Raw genomic sequence first — 24577 nt, 5'->3', positions numbered from 1 at the left:
GGGAAGGGGGAGAGAACCCTGGAGATGAAGGGAGAAGACTGAACCAAGTCAAGGTCAAGGTCAAAGGTTCAGGTTGAGGTTTGGAAAGCCCGAAAATGTTCCCAAGGCAAAAACACCCCATTTTCTGCCTGACCCGTCAGGCCACCATCCGCCAGGCTGCGGGAGCTTCGTCACTCCAAACAGCTCCCTCTCTCTCTCTCTCTCTCTCTCCCCCCATCAGCTCGCCCTTCACCTCTACCCGTCCGATCTTCATCTTTTTCTCCTTGAATCTTACTTTCGATCTGGATTCTCGCTCTCTCCACCACTGATACCCGCTCTTCCCCGTCACATTCCCCTGCGTTGCCACGATGCCGGGCTTCGACTTCTCCAACTTCAACCGCAACTCGGCTCTTCACGCCAGGGGTGTTCCCCTTCCTAAGGCAACCAGCACTGGTACAACAATTGTTGGATGTGTTTATGACAATGGCGTTGTGGTATGATTGCCAATGACCCTCAGCACCCCCGGAGTGTGCAACCCCCCACGGACTCCAGAAACTGACTTGGCGGTCATCGCAGATTGCAGCAGATACCCGAGCCACCAGCGGTCCCATAGTAGCAGACAAGGTACGGAACTCAACCATTTACGAAGCTCTTTATATCCCAGATACCATCGCCGGTTCCTACGCTTCGCCATAGACCCAACAACTGACCCAGACTCGCCCATAGAACTGCGAGAAGCTCCACTACATCGCCCCGAAGATCTGGTGTGCTGGTGCCGGTACCGCCGCTGATACCGAATTCACAACCGCCCTCATCAGCTCCAATGTCGAGCTGCACTCTCTATCCACGGGCCGCGACCCGCGCGTGATCACTTGCATGACGATGCTGAAGCAACACCTCTTCCGATACCAGGGTCACATCGGTGCGTACCTAGTGGTTGCGGGCGTGGACCCGACTGGCGTTGGTCTCTACACCGTTCACGCCCACGGATCGACGGATAAGCTCCCCTATGTGACAATGGGATCCGGTTCGTTAGCAGCCATGTCAGTATTCGAGTCGATGTGGCAGCCGGATCTGGACAAGCAGGCTGCTATCACTCTCTGCGCTGAAGCTATCAAGGCCGGTATCTTCAACGATCTGGGATCCGGTAGCAATGTCGACGTCTGCGTTATCGAGAAGGATAAGCCTACCAAGTTGATGCGCAACTACGAGAAGCCCAATGAGCGTGGAACCAAGGAGCGCAACTACCGTTTCCCTCGTGGTACCACTGCTTGGTTGAACCAGAAGATCATCAGCAAGGAGGATATGAAGAAATATGTCACCATCGAGACCTTGTCTGGAGATGACAATCTGGCTGAGAAGATGGAGGTGGATTCTTAGATTTGGTGGTCGCGTCAACCCGGGATACAGGTTAGTGGCCCTCTCAAGAAGGTATAATTTACACTATGGCTTGTATCTCAAAATATTTTACCACTGTATTCATGACATGAAGGGCGATGGGCCTACTTTTGGAGTTTCTACGAATGCAAGTACTATTTTATCATGGAAGCTTGGAATCGGCCGGATTTACTTTCCTCAATAGTTCGTAATGGGAAGTAGTTGTAAGAATGTATGCCTTAAATGCCTTCTTCACGAGACTCGGACGTGATTTGCTTAGTATGTACATCATGACTCTCGTAGTCGGCAAAGATACCAGGCTTAGCTATCTTCGTATTCAACAGGTCTTCCTCTGGCGATTATCGGCCCATTGGTGAGCTCCCTGACAACACCAGGCCCCTCAAATTTCCTCGCGATCCAGAGAATGTAATCATATTGAGTGCCCGAGACGCGGCGTCCCTCACTACGATATCGCACGACACCAGCATGATACATGGCTCGTACCAAAGATGGGTGTACGGGGCCACCATGCCGGCGTAAGTAGTCATAGATCCAGTGAACAAGGTGGAACGACCGGGAAGGAGTAAGTTGCTTGCAGCAGGAGAACACAACGGCTAGCTGATGAATGAATTCCACAGCTGCATACGGATCAGGGCTTTGGCTGTCCCGGGGCTCTGGATGATAGCGAACCAGCGCTTTCTCATCAGGGTGTGGGATAGGCACCCAGGCTTTGTGAAGGCAAAGTTTCAAAGGTGTGTGGTTGTTGAGAAGTCTGAGGAGAGACCACACATCCTTTGAGTCTCCCACGCGAGCAAGATGAAGGCATTCTGCCACGGAGTCGGGGTTGGTGATATCCATATTGCGAAACATTTGTTCGAATGTCTCGTGGAAAAGTCTTCGAATCCCTCTATAGACAGAAGGGTCTGTCCAGATATCTGATAAGGAGGTCTGCGCAGTTTCCAATCGCTGGAGAGTTTGGCGGGTGGCTTTTGATGTTAGCTTTCTCAGCTTCAGATCAACAGCCAGCAACAGAAGACTGTTATATGGAAGATCCAGCTCATGAATGCCCTGCATGAAGTTCGACAGATATGATTCGTCAGTCTTCTGCGTAACCATCTCGTAGAGGTTAAGTAATTGACAGATAGGTAAATCCGTCACCCTAGAGCTTTGATTATACATGGGAGCTAGAGTCCGACTCAAAGTTCTGAGGGCCCAGAGACGCAAAACAATCTGGGAATGAATCGGCATATTCGACGAGGTAGAGTGATCAATTGCAGTACCCATGTACGCCAATGGCATATCAAGCCATGTCTGGGACTTCGCGATCGCAGACGTAGCCGAGATCTGTAATAAGCAGTCCCTCCATCGACCAAGCAACTCGTAGCGGATCTCATTGTCAGATGCGATCGAGGCGAGGTGTTCAGTGACGCCAATAATACACTTGGCAGATGCATCTGCATCAAGATGGTCCAGAAAACTACCGACCCGTTGAAGAGATGCGGTTTCGTCAATTCCATCCGCGCATTCGAGATGTTTCAGGACCAGCGTTGAAGGCCAGGACTTATCAGAGTTCACAACGTGAGTAGCAACGATAACCTCCTCGGCGAACCGAAAGCTTCCAATGCGCAAAAGTTCTTGAAGCCAGACGCTTGTCACCTGCTTGTCCAGATCATGGTAACCGAGGATGTTGCACTTCCCAATAGCTTTCCACAATGCTCGGTGATGTTTCAGTAAGGCTTTTTGATCCCAGGCATCCAAGGTCTTGTTTCGTTCGATGAGTATTTTTGGTAGAGTTTGGATAATCGAACACAGCTCACTCGTTGGGACCAACCCTAGTTCTAGTCCGCGTGATACTGTATTTAGAATCGCGATTCTGCCTGATCGCTTTTTTTTGCTCTGCGCAAACAACTCCACGGCAGCGAGATAATTCCCAGATCCATATGTGTTGAGGAAGGGATCTTCCAGGAAAGCGACTGCTTGCGCAAGGTCCACCGGCGAACGCTGAATGATATGATCGAAGATTTGCCTACTGAATTCCGGCTCACGCTGAAGGTCGATATGCAATTGGCGAATAATATCTCGAGCATCTTCAATGTTCCAGTCGCCCTGTTCTAGGAATTGCTGCAGGGCCTGTGTGCGGTTCGGAGGGTTTGAATCGAAAGTTGAGGAGCGATTATGCGAAATTAAAGGTTGGACGGGCTCGGAATCGTGATGTTCAAGAGGGAGGGGAATCTCGGATGTGCCAAATGCATAGTTACCTAAGCCTTTTCTGAAATTAGATTCAAGATTCTGCTGGACCGCCTTTATCGCAGGACATACCTTGGGTGTCGAGATGCGCTCGCTGCCATGGATGATCGGTCCACTTCATATGCTCACGCCCATTGCGTCCAAATAAACACGCGATATCCTCAGCCGGTCCACCCCCCAACCCCGCGAGAGCCGTGTTTCTCCGCTTGGCAAGGCGTCTTCGTGCCTCTAGGGGTCCGGGGACACAGCTCCCATGGCGTCGTTGTCCGTTCGCAAACCGACGGAAGGTGGTCGCGAGTAAGTCGTCACTGATCCAGAGATGATCCAGACTCGGGGTCGATGGCGGGTTTAGAGCATGCCGGCAGGCATGTCTACCAAAAGACATGAGTCGATTAATGGCACATGCGAGGCCAATTGGTGGTTTGGGAGGTCGGAAACATCACAGCGTCGACTTTTGGCTTGCGCGGGTCGGCAAGTCTTGGCATATGGTGACTCAGCAATTTGGCTGACCAATGAATGGCCACGAATTAGTAGAATCGAGTCAAATCGAAGTATAGCAGTACAAAAGTACAACGCAGCAGGGAGCTTTGAACACAGTCGGCGCTGCGACATTTATGCTGTCTCCGGGATATATTCACATTTATATTCATAATGTATCAGACTATACGCAGGACTATCAAGTGTCACGTCCATCGTCTTTCACCCCGCTCCCAAGCATCATTCTTCATCGAGAGAATGCATCCATAGTAGATACAATGGGAGTAAAAGGAAACAACGTCTTCAAATCCAGCAAAAAAGGAAAACAGAGAAACATATGCAAAATACGCAAAATATTTTGACAGCCATACGCCAGTAAAATGCATGCAAAATGATGTCCTCCCGCCAATAGTATCTCAAGCCAATCATCTGAATGCAGAAGTAATCGAACTGTATCGAGGAAAGTCTCGAAGTCGTCAAAAGAAAAGAGAAAAACTCGTTTCGCTTTCGGTGTTCAGGAGATGTCTTCTCCGGGAAAGGTTTTCTCCCTGTCACAACGTAAAAGTCCATGTATGCATGCACGTTTCGGTCTTGTATACTCTTCCTCACGTTCACAAGGAAAACCTCGATCTCTGGTTTTGACCATCCCAGCGCGAGAAATGGTTTGTATGACCAGCCTGACAAGGCTTCAAGCCAATTGCTTTCGCTCCATTTGCCGACTTCTTTTAAGTGTTCATCGGTCGGCCAGGTATTTGTCGGAATCTTGAAAATTCGTTGCTCAACATCCACGAACCCAACCTCTTTCATCCATCGCTCAATCCGAGGAGCGATTCGAAATTGCCTTGCAGGCTCAACTTCTCTGCCTGACTGTACATTTAGGTCAAACCAGTCGTGTAGAGCAAAAGTGCTATAGCCATCGGGGTTTTCGGGTGGCATCGTCCCGTCATCGCATTTGGGTTTCGGGTCCATTTCGTGGCATTCCAGATAAGCACCGGGCTTCAAGTATTTGAAAGCTGTATGTAATAACCGTTTGAATGATGGCATAGCTCCAATCATGTGGCCAATATGAACAAGATCAAAATGATCCGTATCCCATAGCCATTCATCCTCTGTAGCATCGTCGACCAAAAAATGAACATTTTCCGGGACTTCCGTAGGCTGTACGGGTGATAAATCCGTTCCTGTGATCGCGGCGCGGGGGAATAAAGAAGCTATGAAGTGGAAGGGGCAAGGTATGAGTTCTCAAGCACGTAACACACGACCTTTTTGCTGGGAATAAGTAATCATACCCATCTCTATCGGCCATATGCCAGATCCGGTGCCGATGTCGAGAATTTCCTTCGGGTCTTTTAATGGGACATTGTATAGTTGCCCTTGCATGACCAATTTTAACATATGATGTTGCAAGTCGAGACGGTCAAGTTCTTGCTCATCGTTAGGATAAGGGTAGGCTATTCCCGATAAGTTAGACGGAGTGTACAGGTTGACGCGGGCGGAGCTCAGACACCTACCTCCTTCATGGTACCTGTGATACCTCCGCCCATTTTCTATTGGATAGTCCGTTACGCTGTCGGTCAGCGACTGCGTATCACTGTTACTCTTCTGTTAGTTTCCACATTAGGTATACGGGGAGCGACATGCTAAGAGCAACTGCCATATTTGCTCCCTCCACAAAGGGAAGAACGGGGACATACCAAACGCTTTTAGTTTCCTGCATCTTCTGCGTCAGCATCTGCAGGTAAACAGTTTGATACATTGTTGGTAGAAAATGGGCAAAGTCGGCTTGATAGGAAGGAGATAGAACCGACATGGCGGGGCAGGAGAATTTTTGTAGGAAGCAAAGGAGAACTAACAGAGAATTTTGAGCCCATCCTGGTCGCCTCAAGTCTAAACCCAGAGGGATCGGCCGAGGGAGGTGGGATTTGCACAGCCAACCCTAGTAATGGTGGGACGGGGATAGCAACCGACGCCAGGATGTTGGAACGGTCAAACTTGTGGGAATAATATAACGTCTCTTGCGCAGCTCTCCAATCACCGGTGACCTGTCTCAGTGACGGCACACGTTGGGCGAGAAGCTAGTACTTAGTGAATGCGCGCTATTCGGCCAGGGAAAATTCCAATCCTCTATCTCACGTCCCACACTGGATCGACATTCGCGGTGTGCACCGGCCAAGAAGGATTCCGTGTTCGGAGAAATAAAAATGAGATTCGAGAACTAGTGAGAAGCCGTGACGAGGTTGCGACGGTCAGTTCCCACTTGGTGGTTGTGCCTTGTCCCTTTGATTTTGGGGGACTTCTGTGAACCCGACGGCTTGGGTTAAGCTATAGTTTGGCAGGACGGCAGGACGATCCGGACAACTATAAATCAATTGCTGACCGGAGATCGACATTGAAAATGTTGCGAAAAACAAGGCCCGCAGAGGGGGAGGAGTGGAGTACAAGTGCGTGCATGGATGGGGTACAAGGTTGAGCCAAACTATACCGAACAGTGGGCATCCATGGACGTCAGAAGTTGGCGGGGGATGAGACGCTTTGGGTTTGGAATGAAACCCTGGAAGACCGCGTCAATGAAGCCGACGGGACAGGGAAGAGAAAAGAGAGTTGAAAAAAGGTAAGAGAAAAAAAAACTTGAAGGGAGAGATAGAGGACAAGGGGGGGGGGAAAGAATTAGACAATTCTCAGCATTCACACTCTATTTGATTTGATTTTGCTGAATTTTCAAATTTTCGAGATTTAATTTATTTTTCGCAAGCGTGAGGGTTGATCTTCAAAAGCGGAGCAGGTGAAATGAAATACAAAATACAAAATACACAATACGCACGTATAAAACGCCAATCAATCCTTTCCCTGTTCGGCGGTTCGAGCGCGATCCAAGGGTTTCCCATTCAAATTGGAATCGAGCCTCCCCTGCTTGAACAACGGACTTGGGGAGATCCGCGGAGGTTCATTGTCATTGTCGTCAATGGCCAATCAATCCAGATGATGGAGCCCTGGTGGTCCGACTCGGTCTTTACTACTCGCACCCTGAGTTCTAACGGATCTACAAGGTTTCCTGGAGGCAGTAAACTTTCATCAATAAGTCTAACATATTGATTGCGTCGGTTCTTTTCAAATATTCTACTCCATACCCTAGACATACAAGGGAATATAAGAAAGTATTATAGTTCTTTTGTACAGTTGCAGATCGGCCAATGGTCGCATGTCCCAGCTGGCTGGGAATTGTCAACCAGCCTAAACCACTGGCGCGGAACTCGGATTTCGCACGAGAAACCACCCCCTTCTTCACATATGTACATACTACTCGTGGTATATGTTCAGTCCTGCAGGCTTATTCCGGTCGCGAATCAAATCCAAAAGGAAATTTCCATTCGAACATAATCCGAACAGTAACCCTACCGAATTGGGCCTCCGACAGCGTGTTGACCTGCCTAAGAGGGAGAGTCGAAATACTTATACTCGTAGTAGCCCAAAGCACCAGCCTCTGAGAGAGGAAAATAAGTATGCACTAGAAACATCGGGTCAATATAATACTCAATTATTACTCACATAGGATGGACAAGTAGGGTTCTCCCCGCTACTAAACTAGATCGAGAGCCGACCGGGCAAAACAATGACAGAATCTCTGATCGACCACTGATACCGCCGGCCTTCGGCCCCGCAGCGATGGAGGAAGCACATTCAGCGGAGCTGTCACGACAAACAGAACGACCCGGCAGTGTATGTACTGTATTTGAAAATCATACCCAACCTGACAGCTTGGTGATGGAGTGTTGCCTCGCGCCAAGATTTCCCTTAGTTCTCTCTCACCGTCGGGGTCGATGACACTCGAATATTCAAATCCCGAATGCAGGTGAGAACAGATTGGGCGCCCTGGAATCTGGGATCGCCTAGTTTCATTTTCAGGACAGGTTGGACGCCCCTCCGGAGAATGGTCCTTTGTCCGAGTTTGGCTTAGCTTCTAGAGCTCCTGCCATCTCCTATTTAGCGGTGGGAAAGTTGATATGTCAAAAATACGGGATTTCATCGGATAAGACACCTGGCCACGTTCGCAATGTAACGCGTGGGGAGTCGTTTCAAAGTTTGCCTTTCTTTCTTACGGAGTAGTACAAGGTGTGTTCCAGGAAAGTATCATTTTCGTGTCCGACGGTGCAACACGACTACCTAGGATCGTTTGTGGGATATTCATAGGCCAAAATCTGTACCTGCTCGACCCCAGCAGAGCGCCTCGTCAGTCATACAGGGCCAAAGAGGGTTCTATGCCCCATATTCCAAGATTCCAGCCCGGAGCCTGGGGATTTGGAGACCTCGGAAAAATCATCCATGTCCCATTACGCTGGTCCCTCTACACCGATCCATGTTCAATGACTCGTGCCGGATCGTACCTTATGCAGTATGACGAACTTCGCGTTCATCACTCATATGTGGTATCACTTCACTACAACCCTAGATCATATGTTTGATAAGTCATTCTTCGCCTTGTATAGATTTGATGGGTTGATTGTGCGAAGTGTCGATCCCGGTTCAAAAGGTGCCTAGCCATTATCGGCGGGGTTGGGCATGAAGGGCAGACTACTCCGTACGAGTAGCGAGTAAACGATTCCCCACCCGCTAATATACCCCGTTGGGGGTTGGAGTTTTGTTGCAGCACCGACCTCGGGGGTGTTGGAAATCGTCCAGGATGGTAGCCTAAGTGGGAGAATTAATTATGAAATTATCAATACCTAGGCTAGGGGTAGGCCCTGTACTCCGAGTACCCCGAAGATCGAGAGAACACCATGCGGAACCTGACGGGTCAACCTAGAATCGAACCCGAAAAATTTCCATTTGGTAAATAATTCATGGGAGAAATGATCAAGAATAAACGTTGCATATTAAGCGTCAAAACGAACAAAGACCCCTGCAAACCCCCCCAAAAATAAAGAAACAGTTGCCATGGTGCTGGGATCCCATCGAGAAGGAACCTGGGGGCTTTATTCGCAATTGGACGAGTCAAAACAGGTCACCTCGACCCGACTGTTAGGAAAGTGTACGGGTCCCATCGTGTCGGTAACGCCGGCGCAAGAGCCAAATTTGAAGAACGGGTCTCCCGATGATCAAGTTATACTACTGATATTTTGATGGTCTACTTGGAAGCGCTGTTTTCAGTCATTACAACGATTAACACCGTGGTACAGAAGATGATTGGGAGGTCTTTCTTTCTGGCTTGTAATAGGTCCAATGCTCCTAGTTAGGTTTGCGACCGAATTATTCCGCGGTGGAGACACTCGTGTTTGGTACTGGAGGGGGCCTCGCTTGGGGATCCTGGTCAAAAACACCGGTTGCACTGGGAAAAGATGCCTTGTGGGCTGCGGGGCCTAGTCTCGGCTGCTCTGCAATCAAACAAAGAAAGTGATATTGCAGATCGTGAAGCACTCTGGTAAGCACTCTGGTGCTCAAAGTGCACACCATGACCCCGTATCCTCGCGGCTTACCGCGGTCTCCTAGCAGGCATTGGCTGCCGTGAAAACTCGGGTTGGAACATGGCGTTGCACTGGTGACTTAGGCCCGGTATCCTGCAGATCAAGATGTGTCCAGAACGTAGGCAGGCCACAGAACCGACGGTCTAGAAAAAAACACAGCCGGATCTCCAGTTGAGTTACATTGAACTCGGGTGGTCGTCTTCGAAGATTGATCCAAAGAGCAAATCACAATAGACCTCAGAAACAGTCAATCAATCAACCCGACGGGTCAGCTTGCCTAATTCCCCGCCGTATAGCTACTCCGTACTCCGCAGCACAGATGTACATACCAACATAGTACATACTTCTGTGCTAGCCACGGTTGTGAACTCCGAGAAACTTCGTGCTTCGGCCGGAACATACATACTAAGAACAAGCCGTAAGTCCATTAGCACCGACTAGTTCCGCCCTTGGGCTACGTGTCTCGTGGCTGAAGGCCGGGAATCCGCCTGTGGAATAGACCGCGTCCCTGACAAATACGCTAGGCTTCTAGTGCACTCTCCACAGGATAGCCCACCGCGACTGAAGTAGGGCCGGGATGTTCATTGGGGGCAGGGGGTATTGATTTTACAAAAAAGGGGCGGAGATAATTAAATAAGACTTTAGACAATACGAGGACGACGGGGTGTTGTGAATTCAACTTGGCAATACTAATTGGAGCATCTGCTGCGGGGTTGATACCACATGGAGCCTTGGGCTCGGTTACGAGCACGTTCCACCTGGAGAAGGCCAGCTCCTTGATGGACAAGATGTGGGACATAATCAGAGTCGAAAAAGTTTGGGTATTTGGAATTGCAGCCTGGTGTGCAAAATTCTCTCATCATCTTCTTTGCCCAAGTGGGGTCTCAACCCAATCGGATCATTGCATGCACGCATGGCAATGCATGAATGACACGGCTCGGTCGCTGTCAACTGCAAGAACGAAACAAAAAAGGTCCACGTCGATCAATTAGTGCTACATGATATCAAACTTAACAGACCCACCAATAAAGTCACCCATTCATTCAGTTACAGATCAGTCAGGAACTGGTCCGAAGATGCTCCACTGTCATTAACTATGGGTCGGACGGGCTGGACGCGGCTCTAGAGCAAAGTGAAAGCCAATCATGGTAGTCAACATCGATAACAATTTGTCATTCAGCTGGATAATCGTCCCATTGTCTAGAGGCTCCGATCATCGTCATCTGTACAATACTTCCTCGTATCGATCCCAGGTCAACAACACGCGCACTAGCAAGGTCGGTCCATGGCCGCAACGTCATGGGCTAGGCCGGATATTGGACCTGGAAATCTCGGTGTTAGTTAAATATTGAGAAGTAAAGCGAATTATCTCGAGAAATGCCATTAAATCCTCCATTCATCAAACTTTTCGCTTGTGTTAGATATGTATGGAGCCTACCTGTCTCTTTTTGGTGGATCAAAATGTGCGAAAATCCAATGCGCTGAATTATCTGGCCTCACGGTCCAGCCATCATCCATACTACTAGTCGGTCATTTTCATGTAACAATTTATAACTAGTGTGGCAGGCATCAGCGCAAGGTCTATCTTCGTGGCTACTTCACCACTGGCCTCAAGTAGAGATCTACCATGGACTGTGTATTTGACGGATGTTTTTTCTTCTTTCATGGATGAGACAGTATTTTGTCAAAATTCGCAGCACCGATTTCCGGTGCTAGAAATGGTTGAAGCAATAACATTTGCTTTTATCTATAAGCATTCATGATCGTGAAAATGGAACATTGGAAGGTTTCCAAGTCCTCAGTGGTCGAACTCATGCTAGTAGCTCGCGGTATATAGTAGTACCAATAGTTAATAGATATATACTAGTAGTAGTATCCATTGATGGATGGTGAAGCTTTGAGGGACCTCCGGAGTCGGATCAGCTCGCTTACAAACCCCGAAAACCTCCATGGCTGCCAGTGCTAGTGGATAGAAATCAACTAGTGATAACTCTGTACTCCATTTGATTGTAACTGGAAATCAAAATCAACATGCCTAAACATTCAACCTTCTACTGTATCCTCGTGTTGGATGGGTCAACGGAGCTTCGGAGAAACTGGATCGCCGTTATGACGCAGAGCCCCACCCCATCAACAACTCGACCCTTACAGTCTGACAATACGACGAGCCTGACTCACCTTGATCCTTTTCTTTTCAACCGGCTCTTGATGAGGAAGTCAGAGTAGGTGAAGTCGCATAGGATATTTCCTGCGCGCCCGCTTGAGCGCATTGATTTTACTAGAGCCAAACTAGTATTGATGCGCGAATCATTCGTGAGGTATGGCGCGCCAGTCCCGAGCCCGCTCCGCGCGGGACAGGGCATCTCGTGGCCGCCAGCTCAATGAAAGGACACGAGACGAACGAACCCAGGAAGCTTATAACGAGATGCTTGCCGAGGCGGAATCTCGAGATCCTGCCCAGTTCCACGAAGACCGGCCGATCAAACGACGCCGAATGGGCGACATGAGAGCTATTTCCCTGGATTCTTCACTTCCGAAGGATCCAGATGAGATGTCGCACAATGGATCTACACAGCAACTCCAGACGGTTTATGATTCAGGCAGCTCAGATGAATCCGATATCGAGTGGGAAGATGTCGACATACCACAACCTCTACCAGGGCCATCCAGTGCATCCTTGGCAGTACAGGAAAACGACGAACCTTTGGAGATAACATTGGGACAAGAGCCTCAGTCTAGGAAGAAAGCTATCCAAAAGAGAAAACCCATCACAGCGGCCGAGAAGAAGATTCGATTGGACGTCCACAAATCCCACCTTTTGTGCCTTCTAGGTCATGTTAGTTTGAGGAATCGATGGTGTAACGATAATGAAATTCATGTATGTGATTGCCTGCTCGTTTGACTGTTTGTGCATCACTCACAACAACATAGAAATTTCTGAAAAGGATGCTGCCGAAAAGGATCCTGGCACTCCTCAATCCAGACGAATGCAAGCCACAATTTTCCAAATCCACAACCTTTGTCGATGGCCTAAACCAAGCAGCAGATATCTTCAGTCGAAGATTTCGTATCACCAAGCCAGGGTTAAAGCGTGCACACTGGGCAGAGGGTCAAGAACAACTGAAGCAAAAAGTGGTATGCATCATGCTCTCAAGTATCTATCCGAGTGCGCTGATCCTGATCAAAGATAGGAATCTATAATGTCCAATGCTGAGGTATTTTTGTCAAGGGAGGATTTCATATCACAGGCCAAAATGATGCAGGGTTCCCGGGATTTTGGTGCACAATTATTCTGCGCGTTGCTGCGCTCAGTTGCCATAGAATCAAGGCTCGTTTGTTCACTTCAGGCACTCCCGTTCTCTGGCACAGTCAAGGACATGACACCGTCCAAAAAAGGACCAGAATACATAGTTATCTCTTCCGATGACCGTGAAACGTCTACGGACGAGCGGCGGCAGAAGGCCAGTGACTCTCCATCTGGCTCAAGAGTGCGGCGTCTTGGTCGCCCTGAATTTAAACCGCGACCTATTCAGTCTTCAGCGCGTTTAGGTACGGATCCTGGATGCTCATTTTGCCTGAAACGGAACTAACCTTTCTAGGTCCTATCCCGACGCCTAGAGAGTCCTCTTACCCTGTGTTTTGGGTTGAGGCATTTAATGAAGCGATGCAAAAATGGGTTTCAGTCGACCCTATTGTGACAAAAACACTGGGAAAGCCGTTCAAGTTTGAACCACCGGCAAGTGATCCATATAACATGATGAACTACGTGGTTGGCTTTGAAGACGATGCTTCTGCGAGAGACGTTACGAGACGTTATGCGAAAGCTTTCAATGCGAAAACGCGGAAATTGCGAGTGGAGTCAACCCGGCATGGAGAAAAGTGGTGGGACCATGTATTGAAAGCATACGAACGACCTTTCTTCGAGGATAGAGATGAGTTGGAGATCAGCGAGTTGACCTCGAAGTCTGCGGCTGAACCGATGCCACGAAATATTCTGGATTTTAAGGACCATCCCGTCTACGCGCTTGAACGTCACATACGTCGCAACGAGGTGATATTTCCCAAGCGCGTCATTGGACATGTTGGCTTGAGCAAGAGTGGTGCGAACAGCGATACCTTGGATTCGATTTATCGTCGATCTGACGTGCATACGGTACGCAGCGCAGACAAATGGTATCGCATGGGAAGAGATGTGAAAGTGGGCGAGCAACCCCTCAAGCGCGTCAATGCAATACGACCCAAGGGCGGGGTGATTAGCGATGACGAGACAGACGAACCGGAGCAAACGGCACTTTATGCAGAGTACCAAACTCACACATATCACCCTCCACCAGTGGTCCAAGGAAGAATACCGAAAAACAGCTATGGCAACTTGGATGTGTACGTTCCAAGTATGATCCCCCCTGGGGGGATTCACATCAAGCAGCCGGAAGCCGCTCGAGCCGCCCGTCTTCTCGGAATCGACTATGCGGATGCTGTTACTGGGTTCGACTTCAAAGGACGTCGGGGAACAGCAGTATTTGGGGGAATTGTGATTGCCACCGAGTATCAAGAAGCACTTGCAGAAGTTCTGAGAGGCTTTGCAGATGACAGGCAGCAGACCCCTTTTGAAGCCAGAAGTGCCGAAGCCTTGCGACTTTGGCGATTATTCTTGATCAAGCTTAGGATTGCGGAAAGAGTCAAGAGCTATGCAGCCGAGGACGAGGAGCTAGATGCACATTCGCCAAATATGGGCATTGACGAAGATGACGCTGGGGGAGGATTTTTCCCTGATTCTGACCAGCCAACACAAAGTCCTCCCCACGACTCTTTCGCGTCTGAATCAAGAATGGATATGATGTCGCATGCCGTGGATGAATCTAGCCTCCAAGACGATGCTCTAGGAGGTGGATTTGTTCCCGATGAAGCCCTGGCTGATGGTGCTGCAGATACGTCCGTCCGTGAGAATGAAGATCCCGGCGGCGGTTTCATCACCAATGACCTTCAAGATGATGAGTTATTTGCTATACCCCCAACGGCCACTCGTTCGTTGTCCAGTCCAGAGAAGGCAAAACAGCGTGGTCTTTCAAATGCCCCAAGATATGAACTAGTTGTGATTCCGAACAATAATGAATCAGTGGCCAAGGAGAATACCTTGAAGGCCAACAGCGGTAACCCACAAGGACTTGAGGGATCATCTGAGCAAGCTGCCATTGCTGTTGACTCCTCAACGAACCGTGACTCCAAGTCTGCCAGCGTGGAATTTCTCTCCAGGCCGCCCTCTCCACCTGCACCTGCACCTGAGCCCAAACCCCCGTCACCAGTAGAATCGGATAGCGAGATTGAAAAGGGTTCTTTACTATCAGAGGATCCTGAGGATGAGGATGCAGTTCCAGATTGGCTCATGTTTGATTAGTCGTCTTCATGCACCCTGGAAATTGTGAGCTACACCTGAGCTACGCCTGGTAAACCCTCATTCTCGATGGACATTCAAACAAAATATTTAGAAAAATCTAGAGTCCTAAAAATCAAGATGATGAAAACTACCAGATGATTGCCCGAATTCAAGCAGTAAATTTGTTGGCCTTTATGCCTGAGGCCAAAACCCTAGTTAGTTAACTCAACGCGTCGACGCGGTGGGCCTTGGCAGTCAGGCAGCACATCTTCAGTCATCGGCCAGAACCTTCGCTTCTACGAAGTTGCCTATTCTCGAGTCCTCATGCCGCTGCCTTCTTTCTTGCGATGACACAACATAAACGAACTGGAAAATCACCAGAGATACCCCAAAATCAATTTCGCACCCCGAAACAACCAACTACTCCGGCAACAACCTTCCACTCGAGAAGCGCCAAATCAAAGATAACGCCATCTCCAGCAGTACGGACGCCTGCAACAGCGTTAAAAAGGGGTTCGATACCTCCTACAAGATCCCAATCAACTCTCACGCAAATTGAATTCGTGGCCCAACCGACACATCTGGATAATGACCAGCTGGATTATATCACAGAAGGACAGCTCGATGCTACGCATCAAAGGCAAGAATCCGCGCAGCTAGATAATGGATCTGAGAGCGAGACCGATTATCGACCCCCGCTGCGGACCCGAGGAAATTCCACAAGATTCGAAACAAACGACGACCATCCAAAGAGACGAAGGAAAGCTAACGGGATGGGGAATCGAGCGGTCGATCGAGGCCAGAGCCTTCGGAGAGGCCAGACACCGAAGGTAACTGGAGCTGGGAAGGGCAAACGGAAATCCATGGAGAAACCAGATACAAAACGAGATAAAACTCTCACGCAGATGAAGTTCGTGCGGCGATACATTCCGATAGACGAGTCCGACGATAACGATACGAACATGGGATACATAGAAACGCCACAGCAGGACTCTACGATCGAACAGGGCCCTGCCGGGGAAGAGGAGAAGACGCCGAAGACCAACAAGAGAACAGCTAAGCCCGAACCTGCAACATCTTCAAAACGCAATCGCAGGATATTTGAACAAGAATTGGATCTCTCTACAGGCGAACCGCTCACGTCAGGTGAAACTCAAGATACGAGTCTTCAAGGAGATCAGCAGAGTTCTCTGAGCTCAAAAATACCCTTTACGCCACAAAAGTCTCGGAAACTTGAAATTCCCTCTTCCCAATCTCCGGAAAGTCCTGGACTAGCAATTATCACATCATCACAATTTAGATGTGCCACACTCTCGCCGACGAAACGAAAACCCTTGAACTTCAGGCTTCAAGAGGTGGAGCTTATCAAAGAGGAATCACCGAGTGCAGGACCAATGATTGAAGATTCGCAGGGCCCTGAGGGCACATCACAGCTCAAAACACCAACACACATATCTCCAAATGAACCAGGCCCGTTGGTCCAAGAACCGCAAATATCTGCAGACGTCGCGCATCCATCTCTTCCCGAAACAAGCCTCAGTTCCCAGGAGGCACCACCCGCAGACCAGGGGTCGAATTCTCAGCGTATTCAAAGAGAACGGACCGTGGTGTATGAAACTGATGCCGACTCGAGCGCAAGTGAATCTGAAGACATGGAGGATAAACAACCAGATTTCCCACGTGCACAAAACCCACGAGAAATGGTTTCACGCCTAGTGGAAGATAGCCCACGCTTGCCGAGCGATGACTCGCAAGAACTACCTTTGCCGGAAACCCAGCCCCCAGGTGATATGGGTTTCGATCCTCCTTCTGAACCCCCCGATGTCAGATATGTCGGCTTATTACCAGAGAGTGCAGCCGGCGACTCAGTTCCCACATGAACCAATTCCAACACTTAACACCCAGAAGCTATCCGAGCTATTTCCCAACGAAGGAAATACTCAATATCCTCAACATCGAGCCCTGCGTCCTCAGAACTTCCCGGGTCCCTTCTCACAATCTCAAAGTCAGAGTCAAGAACCGGATCAAACCGAACTTATACCTGAATCATCGCCTATCCGGGAACAACAGAACAGCCTTGACAAGATGGATCATGTTTTTCAACGACCACGTGCGCCTGATACTGTTGTCCAAGTTGAATCATCTCAACCAGTGCGCCGAGAAGAGTCTGGTCCTGGCAATGTCCTCTCGCGCAGTCAATTGTTGACGTCAAGTGTGATGGAGAGTGTTGCGCTTCCCAATTTTTGGATTGGAAGTCAGGATAGTGTTGGGGAACCATATAGTCTACCGGACGAATGAGAGATTAGATGCCATTATGAAAGATACCCTTGAATTTACAACATGTCTTATTTGCTACCTGGTCTTATAAACCTTGAAATAAACAACACTTTATTAAATCCTGTCGATCTCTGCAAGTTGTTGATGTTGATGTAATAAAGGTGACGGTAACACTGCCGCCTCGGGAAGCGATCGGCTCCCGGAGCCCAACCTGAGTTAGTCCCCCTGCCGCCCTGAGCTGCTCCCTGAGAGACCCATTGTCACTACCCGTTAGAGGCCCGGAATGACATAAGGGGCACATGATGTGGAGGAAGCCACATTCAACTGTGGCTGGTGGAAGGCTAATTTGGTATAGTAGTATACAAGGCCCCTTTTTCTGCCTGCCTAAATGGCCTTGGCAGTCTGCTGCACCGGTTGCGCTTGTAAAGTTCCGTAATCATGAGGCCTTCATTGAGCTAATTCTTGGTTACCGCAACTAACATCCTACCTTGCCATTTCAACTTTTTGACCCTACAAGTTATCTTCACTTCCAAGGTTGTCGATTGGAAAGCAAATTTCTCGAAATTTTAACTATCTTTCTTGTGAACCCCGACTATGGCCAGTTGCATCCATTGCAGATATACCCCTTCCAGCTCTGAAAATGGTGACGAGGAATCAGACCCCAAGATGCTATTCTTACCAGGAGATAAGTCGCCAGAAGAGGCTCGTCTCGAGAAAAAAGGATGTATCAGGACCCTCCAAGTGTTCCGATGCAATCTCTGCAAACAAGAGTCAAGGGTCAACCAGCATGTTGATGGCTTTGTTGAACTACTCTGTTGTGAAGAGGATTTACGCAGGAATTGTCAAGAGGAAATTACTGCACAGGAAAAATACAAGTACAGCCAAGGCTACTGGAATACCGATGCCCCAATGCTTAAGCAGAAATTAAGCCAACTCAGCCAATCGAATTGGGCTAAGGTACGAGGCTGGTGGTACATGCGCGGTTGGATCCTTGGTAATTCCGGACCCTTGCGACGAGGATTTCAACTATGGAGGTCTAATCCTTCATGGCATATGCATCCAGTGCTTGTTGAAGATTGCAAAGCTAGGGGGGGGTTGCTGTAGTCGTGATTGCGGGTGCTGTCTTAATCCTGAACGCGCTAATACGTCAGCCGGGGCGTTCGGTGTTGGACATTGCACTCTAAAGTGTGGATGTTGTTCGAGATCTCGTGGGTTTGAATTAGATGAAGAAAAGGAAGAGTATCATGTTGAACATTTCTCGTTCGATAATCAGGTAGATACTATGCTTCATAAGGAGGATCCCTATAAACAGCAAATTCTTCTTGCTTCTATTTGGGGGTTAAGTGTGGACGATGGCTATGATAACTAGAAAAGAGTAAAAGGGTTGCTTCTAAGTGATATTTAAGAGGAGGAAGATGGAATCAAAAAATAAAACTTGTCTTGCTATTTTGTTTGAGCTTCTATTTTAACTTCAAGTTGAAGCTATAGGGTGGCTGTAAGGACCGGATGAATTGAAAGATACAATAGTATTGAACGAAAGTATTACACAGTGGCTTGGTACAACACCGATGTTCAAGGGCCTTCTTATGAAGAAGTGAACATGATAAAAGTTCCTGGTATAGTCCCATGGTAAAGTGCAGCCGATTTCAGCTGCAATATAGGGAGGGGCAGAGTTAGAACTCACTGTCACATGTGTGACTATATTTATGAGGTGACTGGCTTACAGTACTAGTAAAGATTTACTTTTAGTTCAATTTTAAGGATAACTTTTGTTTATTGCGAGGATACTTGATTTCATTTGAGCCTTGCAAGACAGAATTACATCAGCTCAAGCGATGGCAGAGTAGGCTATAAATTCATTTCGTTTGGGCTAATTTGCTAAGACTTCATAGCATATTTGAATACCCTGCTGGTGTTTTAGTACTTGCTATGGGGATTATGGGGGTTGGAAAAAGCACTTTTATATCCAAGCTTACAGCGGCAGATACTGGCATTGGCCATGATCTGACATCTTGTGAGTACTAGTATAGTGAACCACCCACTGATAGGATCGAAATCAATGACAAGTGGATGATTTAGATACACAAGGTGTTGAATTCCACAGTATAGATATCAAAGACAAGGCTGTGTATATGGTAGATATGCCAGGGTTCAACGACACATATCGTTTGGATTTCGAGATTTTTTGAGAGATTGCTTTCATTTCATCTCAAATATATTGGCGGAGCATGATGATAGGTGGAATCCTATATCTCCACCGAATTTCCGATAACAGAGTTTCAGGCTCAGCTTTGAGGAACTTCAGGCTTTTAGAATCCATATGTGGCTTGGATGCTGCGGGCTTTTTGGTCATTCTGGTGGCAGCAGATTCGAGAATGGATATATCTGGGATATCGAGCACAAAATTTAAACCAGAAATCTAATGAGAGAGGAAGAATATGAAGGCGTCAGAAATTTTGTAGATAATTGGTAGGCAGATGGAGGGAATCGAAAAGAAAGATCAATGTTGCATAATCAAACAGAAGAAGAAGAAGAAGAAGAAGAAGAAAGCAAGCAAGCAACTAAGACAAAGGCAAAGAGATATGATAATTGAGAGAAAGCCCTGGAGGGCATTGAATAAATATTTTAAACCTCGGAAGATAAAAAAGAGAGCCTACAAAGAAGTTGGAGCATGGGCTTTTTATATATTGTCGAAATTTTGACTAGGCTCAAAAACTGACTTAACAAAAAGATCCTTTAAAATTTGTAAGAGCAGTTACAATTGGTAGACAGAGAAGAGAGATGCTGATGATATACCTGATTATCTACCCAGAGCACCTTGAGTACAGTGGAGTTGATCCCTGATTAGCTATGAGGGCTCCGGGAGGGCTCCGGGAGCAATCCCAGACCAAGCGATGAGTACGCTTAATTGAGATCACGTGAGGCAAATATGACGAAGATGTTGGTAAAATGCACGCTTAAACTGGCGTCGAGTGTTGCCGTTTTGTCCGTTCGATTTACCGTCACTTCGTGCTGTGGTGTAGTTAGTTTCTTTAGTTGCGTCGTGCCAAGCCAAGCCAAGCGGGGCGGTCGGCCCGTCAGTTGACGAACGCGGAGAGTGGGCGACTCGACTTCACTTGTTGATTCGAGGTTGATCTTCATTCCTCTACAACATCATGGATATCGCGTACGACCACATCCAGGAGGAAATTCTCACCTCTAAGCAGGAGGAAAGTTCCTCCTCCTCCAACACCGAATCCGGCACCCAAAACACTAGCCACGATCTCAACACCGAGCTGCAAGAGACCTTTCGCGCTTTCTCCGCCAGTCCGTGGGGCAGCCGAATCGGCGGTCTTTGGGACAATGTTCGCAAGCAAGGCGAGACCTACTATGAGGGAGCTCGCCAGGAATATGCCTCAGCTAGCGAGGAAGCAGTGAAGGGATTCTCAAGCTTGAGGGACACAATCGTTGACCAAACAAAGGGGCTTTCCCTCAACACCGCAGCTATGGTTTCGAGCGATGAATCACCGAACGACGAAGCGACTACACCCAAAGCCACGACCGCAAAGGAGGACGAGCATAAGGAGGACACTGAGGCAGGCAGCTCGAGTGGAGAGGGATTCATGTCTCGGTTCAAGGCCGAGGCCGCCCGACGACTCAAGGAGATCGAAAAAGCTGAGGAAGCGGCTGATGAAGCGATCCTGCGATTCGGAATGAATATTGGCCAAAAGCTGCGCGAAGCTGTGAGCATTGTGCCACCTGAGTCGGATGAGTCGGGCAAGCTTTTGTTCGAAAGCAAGGATGCCGATGGCAAGCGAGTCATTCATGCGACCCGATTCGAAGCCCAACTGCACGTCATTCATTCGAATCTCGACAGTTTCACCAAGGAACCTGTTAGTGACAAGTTCCCGGAATTCAAAAAGGAGTTCAATGTCGAGAGCAAGACCGACGAGATCGCCGCCGACCTCGAAAAGTACCCGGAGCTGCGCGCGGCCATGGAGAAGCTCGTCCCTGAGACGGTCGAGTATGCTGATTTCTGGACCCGCTACTATTTCTTGCGCTTGGTTATTGAGACCGAGGAGAAGAAGCGCAAGGAGCTTCTGAAAGGTAATATAGTCACCGAGTCCTTAATGGTTTCTATTTCGTAATTCCATACTAATATGCTTTGGTTGAACAGGTGCTACTGCTGAAGAAGAAGAGGAAGTCGGCTGGGACGACGATTCTGATTCTGAATCTCAGTCCCCATCCACTCCGCAAGTCCGTCCTGGCTCCCAGAACCCCGCTGCTAGCAAGGATGCGGATACCCCAAAGGCCGAGCCTCGCAAGTCCAACGACCAGCAGTCCCAAGCAGGAAGCGAATCGAGCTACGATGTCGTGAGCGGAGCCACCACCCGCAACCCCGGTAGTCCCAAAGAGAAGAGCCCAACCACTGATTCCAAGGCCGACGATAGTGACGAGGACTGGGAATAAACATATGGCCTCTAATTAGATCAGAGACCATCGGCCAAAAAACATCCGGCGAGGGGTGTGATTCGACCTGAATCTTTTTTTTTCTTGGGTACTCAAGGGGCCGGTTTTCTTGCTGATCATCGCCACTTTACCTGGAGTTTGGGTTGTGAATGTTGGGTCATGGGCGTTATCAGGACTTGTTTTTTTCTTGTTTCCGGTCTTGTTTTTCTATCTTGACTTCAGCGATCGATGTTTTGTATCTTTCTCTTGTCCGTTCAATTGACAGAGCATGCACATTTCTATTCACATATCACTTGGCAGCGAATGTCCCCGTTGCAAATCCCGTCTTTCATCAGTCTAGGCGACTCTGAGAACCCTAGTTGCGACAATTGTCGCTGATTGGAATAATTACATGAAAATGGCTGTCTTATGTACCTGTGAAATTGTGATGGTAAATGTGTACGAGTCTCGTAGAGGAAGCAGTAGCTTCCGAAATTTCAGTGGTCTAATCTTAAAGCAGATCGGTATCATCATTGCTGAGCATATTCATACATCCTGGCAAGTTCGGTCGCGCCTTACTCCGCCGTTCCAGACCTTGCATCTCTGTTCCTCGAAGAACTTGGTTTCTTCGCCAAAGGCGAGGGATGTCTCGACTCCGCATCATCTGAATATGCCGGGGTCATTCCGCGCAAGTTACTATAATTTCTTCTATCATGACGGACACTTGGCGATCCTCCTCGTTGTGGTGTCTCTGGTGTACTTTCTCTGGAACGCATTTCGAAGCCTCTCGCGGGGGAGTACATCTCTCCTTCGCGTGTGAAAGCAGATGGACTTTCACTTCCGTATCTGTATTGGTAATCCTCACCACGGAGTTTGACAGGACTCTCGTTGTAAGGGTCCCATCCAACACGGCGACGTGCTTCGGAGCGAAGGCGTTGGCGATGTTGTTCGTCGCCGCCGGCACCGGTCGAGGAGGATTCCTCGAGGAAGAAGTTGAGTAGTTCGTCACTAATTCCGAGGTGGGACTTCTGTTGGAATTGTTGAAGAGATGTGAGACGGAGGAGAGTTTCGAGAAGAGATAGTGAAGTGCGGATGTTTTCGAAAAGCGGGTTGGAGACAGTTGTTATTGTGGCGTTGCCTGACTGAGAGGATGACGGGCTATGTTTCTTATCATTCAATGATAATTTGTGCATCAAGTTGGGATCAATGTTTGTTTCTTGTTCTCGTGCATTGGAGTTATCGGGTTCGGATTCCGTGTCTGAGCTTTCGTTTTCATTGTAGACTTCGAATGCAATCCATTCCGGGTCTAGACCGGAGGGTAGTCGCCATTCCTCCGGAATTGCGTCCTCGTGGAGTGAGCTGAAGCTCTCGTGCTCAGGGTTACCGTCTCCGCCTAGCTGTGCATCGAGCTGTGCTTGTTCGTCATCTTCGGGCTCGGCCTCAGATGATTGAGAAGCATATTCGTTCTCGAAGTCGGCACGTTCCATCATATGACGCGGTGGTAATGCGTTCAAGTCCCTCTTGAGTAAGATGACAGGGTTATTTGTTTCCCCATCAGGACAGATATTGAGAATCCGACCCGTGTCGGCATAGAAAATCTTGGAGATTTGGTGAATCGGTAGAATTTCTCGGATACCAGCGCTTGAGATTCCATCGTAAGCGTGGGGTTGGGCCTCATTTTCTTCAAATGTGTGAACTCTTCCGTCATCCAGGTCTTCGATAATGAGGACCTGATAAGCATATTCGTCGGCGCCAGCTGGGCTTGGAAACTGCGGGGACTTGGGATCGCCATCTGAGTAATAAAGACCCATCGGAACACGACGAAGTTTGAGTCGTGCTTTGTGCATCACTTCTTTCCACGTTGCCTCGCGAATGGATTCTTCATCGTGGGGTCGCAGGTGTCCCGCAAACAGCATGTACATAGACAGTGTAAATGTCGGTCCAATTTGAACGGCCTGAGCTTGTGACATCGCATATTGTGTATCCCCCGCAGTTAAGAAGGTGCTTGATTGTAAAAGTCGGGAAGGTGAGACAGTTGATGGTAGATTGGTTGACAACTTCGCACCCGAGGTCGTAATGGCCAAGTTCATCAGTGGTACTGCATCCTCAATCCTAGTGAGTAAACTTTTGATGTCTTTGATGATGAGCTTGATTTCCGCGACATTTTGAATGCCGTTCTTGGGTGACTTGGACGCCTTGAGCTTGGACTCCTCGGACGCAGCAGCTCTTGCCAATCTTTGGCCCAGGGCTTGGATGTCCCATCTCAGGGATTTCGTAAGAGCAACAGCAGATTCGAGCGATGTGTTTCCACGTGCAGCACTGTTCATGGGATCAGTATTCTTTCCAAAATTTTGGGATATTCTTACTTGCGACATACATCATTTCGATCATATCGATCGACGGGGAGATCACCTGCGAGTCACATCAACCAAAAATCCACCTTCGATAATGAAATCCACCACATACCTGGATTTTGCTTTCTAGACGCTGCTGCAAAGACAGAAGCACCTCACGGTCTTCACCATCTACCCTCTGATCCGGAAAAAGAATTAGCACTGAATCAATTTGCGAGAGAGCTAGGTCATCCGACGCGTACCTTCAACAATCGCGCCGATTGTTGCATTACATAGCTGGCCGTTATCGCAACGCCCGATCTATGCTGGTTGTTACTAATGTTCTGCATGTCATGATAATAAAATTGCATCACACGTACCGAATGGCATAGTTCGCGGCCTGTTGGGTGAGCTGTCCAAGATATATCGAGTTAGAAAACTTGTTCCAAGCCCCAGCATTGATATTGACGAAAGAATCGACATGGTTGACATACGCGCGTAAGAAAGACGTCCATTTTAATGGAGAAGAGCCTCACCAGGATGCCCAGGTAAACTCGAGGAATTGGATGGAGTAAGCAGTCTTGGTGGCCTCTAAGGCAACAACAGAGTGATGGGCCTCCCTGATG

At 48.5% G+C, this 24577-nt stretch overlaps 6 protein-coding genes across 6 annotated transcripts; 4 read left to right on the top strand and 2 right to left on the bottom strand.

Annotated features, from left to right (window-relative positions):
* Window positions 1-347: 347 nt before the first annotated feature.
* pup1 (proteasome core particle subunit beta 2) lies at window positions 348-1359 on the top strand (the record flags this gene model as incomplete). Its single annotated transcript, XM_057265240.1, has 3 exons — window positions 348-473; window positions 556-603; window positions 706-1359. 3 exons carry the CDS (start codon window positions 348-350, stop codon window positions 1357-1359), a joined length of 828 nt encoding a protein of 275 aa, XP_057122960.1.
* A 318-nt stretch (window positions 1360-1677) lies between these two features.
* N7481_006020 (class I SAM-dependent methyltransferase) lies at window positions 1678-5836 on the bottom strand (the record flags this gene model as incomplete). Its single annotated transcript, XM_057265239.1, has 6 exons — window positions 1678-3620; window positions 3676-3974; window positions 4577-5291; window positions 5370-5531; window positions 5592-5671; window positions 5775-5836. 6 exons carry the CDS (start codon window positions 5834-5836, stop codon window positions 1678-1680), a joined length of 3261 nt encoding a protein of 1086 aa, XP_057122959.1.
* Window positions 5837-11859: 6023 nt separating this feature from the next.
* N7481_006019 (uncharacterized protein) lies at window positions 11860-14934 on the top strand (the record flags this gene model as incomplete). The annotated part of the gene is made up of 4 exons (XM_057265238.1): window positions 11860-12417; window positions 12471-12674; window positions 12731-13088; window positions 13139-14934. The coding sequence occupies 4 exons, from the start codon at window positions 11860-11862 to the stop codon at window positions 14932-14934; spliced, it is 2916 nt and encodes a 971-aa protein (XP_057122958.1).
* Window positions 14935-15260: 326 nt separating this feature from the next.
* N7481_006018 (uncharacterized protein) lies at window positions 15261-17211 on the top strand (the record flags this gene model as incomplete). The annotated part of the gene is made up of 2 exons (XM_057265237.1): window positions 15261-16736; window positions 16762-17211. The coding sequence occupies 2 exons, from the start codon at window positions 15261-15263 to the stop codon at window positions 17209-17211; spliced, it is 1926 nt and encodes a 641-aa protein (XP_057122957.1).
* Window positions 17212-20345: 3134 nt separating this feature from the next.
* On the top strand, window positions 20346-21639 carry N7481_006017 (BSD domain-containing protein; the record flags this gene model as incomplete). The annotated part of the gene is made up of 2 exons (XM_057265236.1): window positions 20346-21276; window positions 21347-21639. 2 exons carry the CDS (start codon window positions 20346-20348, stop codon window positions 21637-21639), a joined length of 1224 nt encoding a protein of 407 aa, XP_057122956.1.
* A 554-nt stretch (window positions 21640-22193) lies between these two features.
* On the bottom strand, window positions 22194-24466 carry N7481_006016 (RanGTP-binding protein; the record flags this gene model as incomplete). The annotated part of the gene is made up of 6 exons (XM_057265235.1): window positions 22194-23937; window positions 23996-24030; window positions 24085-24150; window positions 24215-24272; window positions 24332-24390; window positions 24446-24466. The coding sequence occupies 6 exons, from the start codon at window positions 24464-24466 to the stop codon at window positions 22194-22196; spliced, it is 1983 nt and encodes a 660-aa protein (XP_057122955.1).
* Window positions 24467-24577: the final 111 nt, after the last annotated feature.

The sequence above is a fragment of the Penicillium waksmanii genome (genome assembly GCF_028829765.1).
Source record: "Penicillium waksmanii strain IBT 27052 chromosome Unknown utg000005l:1.0-5232799.0:1.0-5237142.0, whole genome shotgun sequence".
NCBI lineage: Eukaryota > Fungi > Ascomycota > Eurotiomycetes > Eurotiales > Aspergillaceae > Penicillium > Penicillium waksmanii.
Note: the sequence above shows the minus strand (reverse complement) of the source record. Positions and strands in the feature narration are given on the sequence as shown.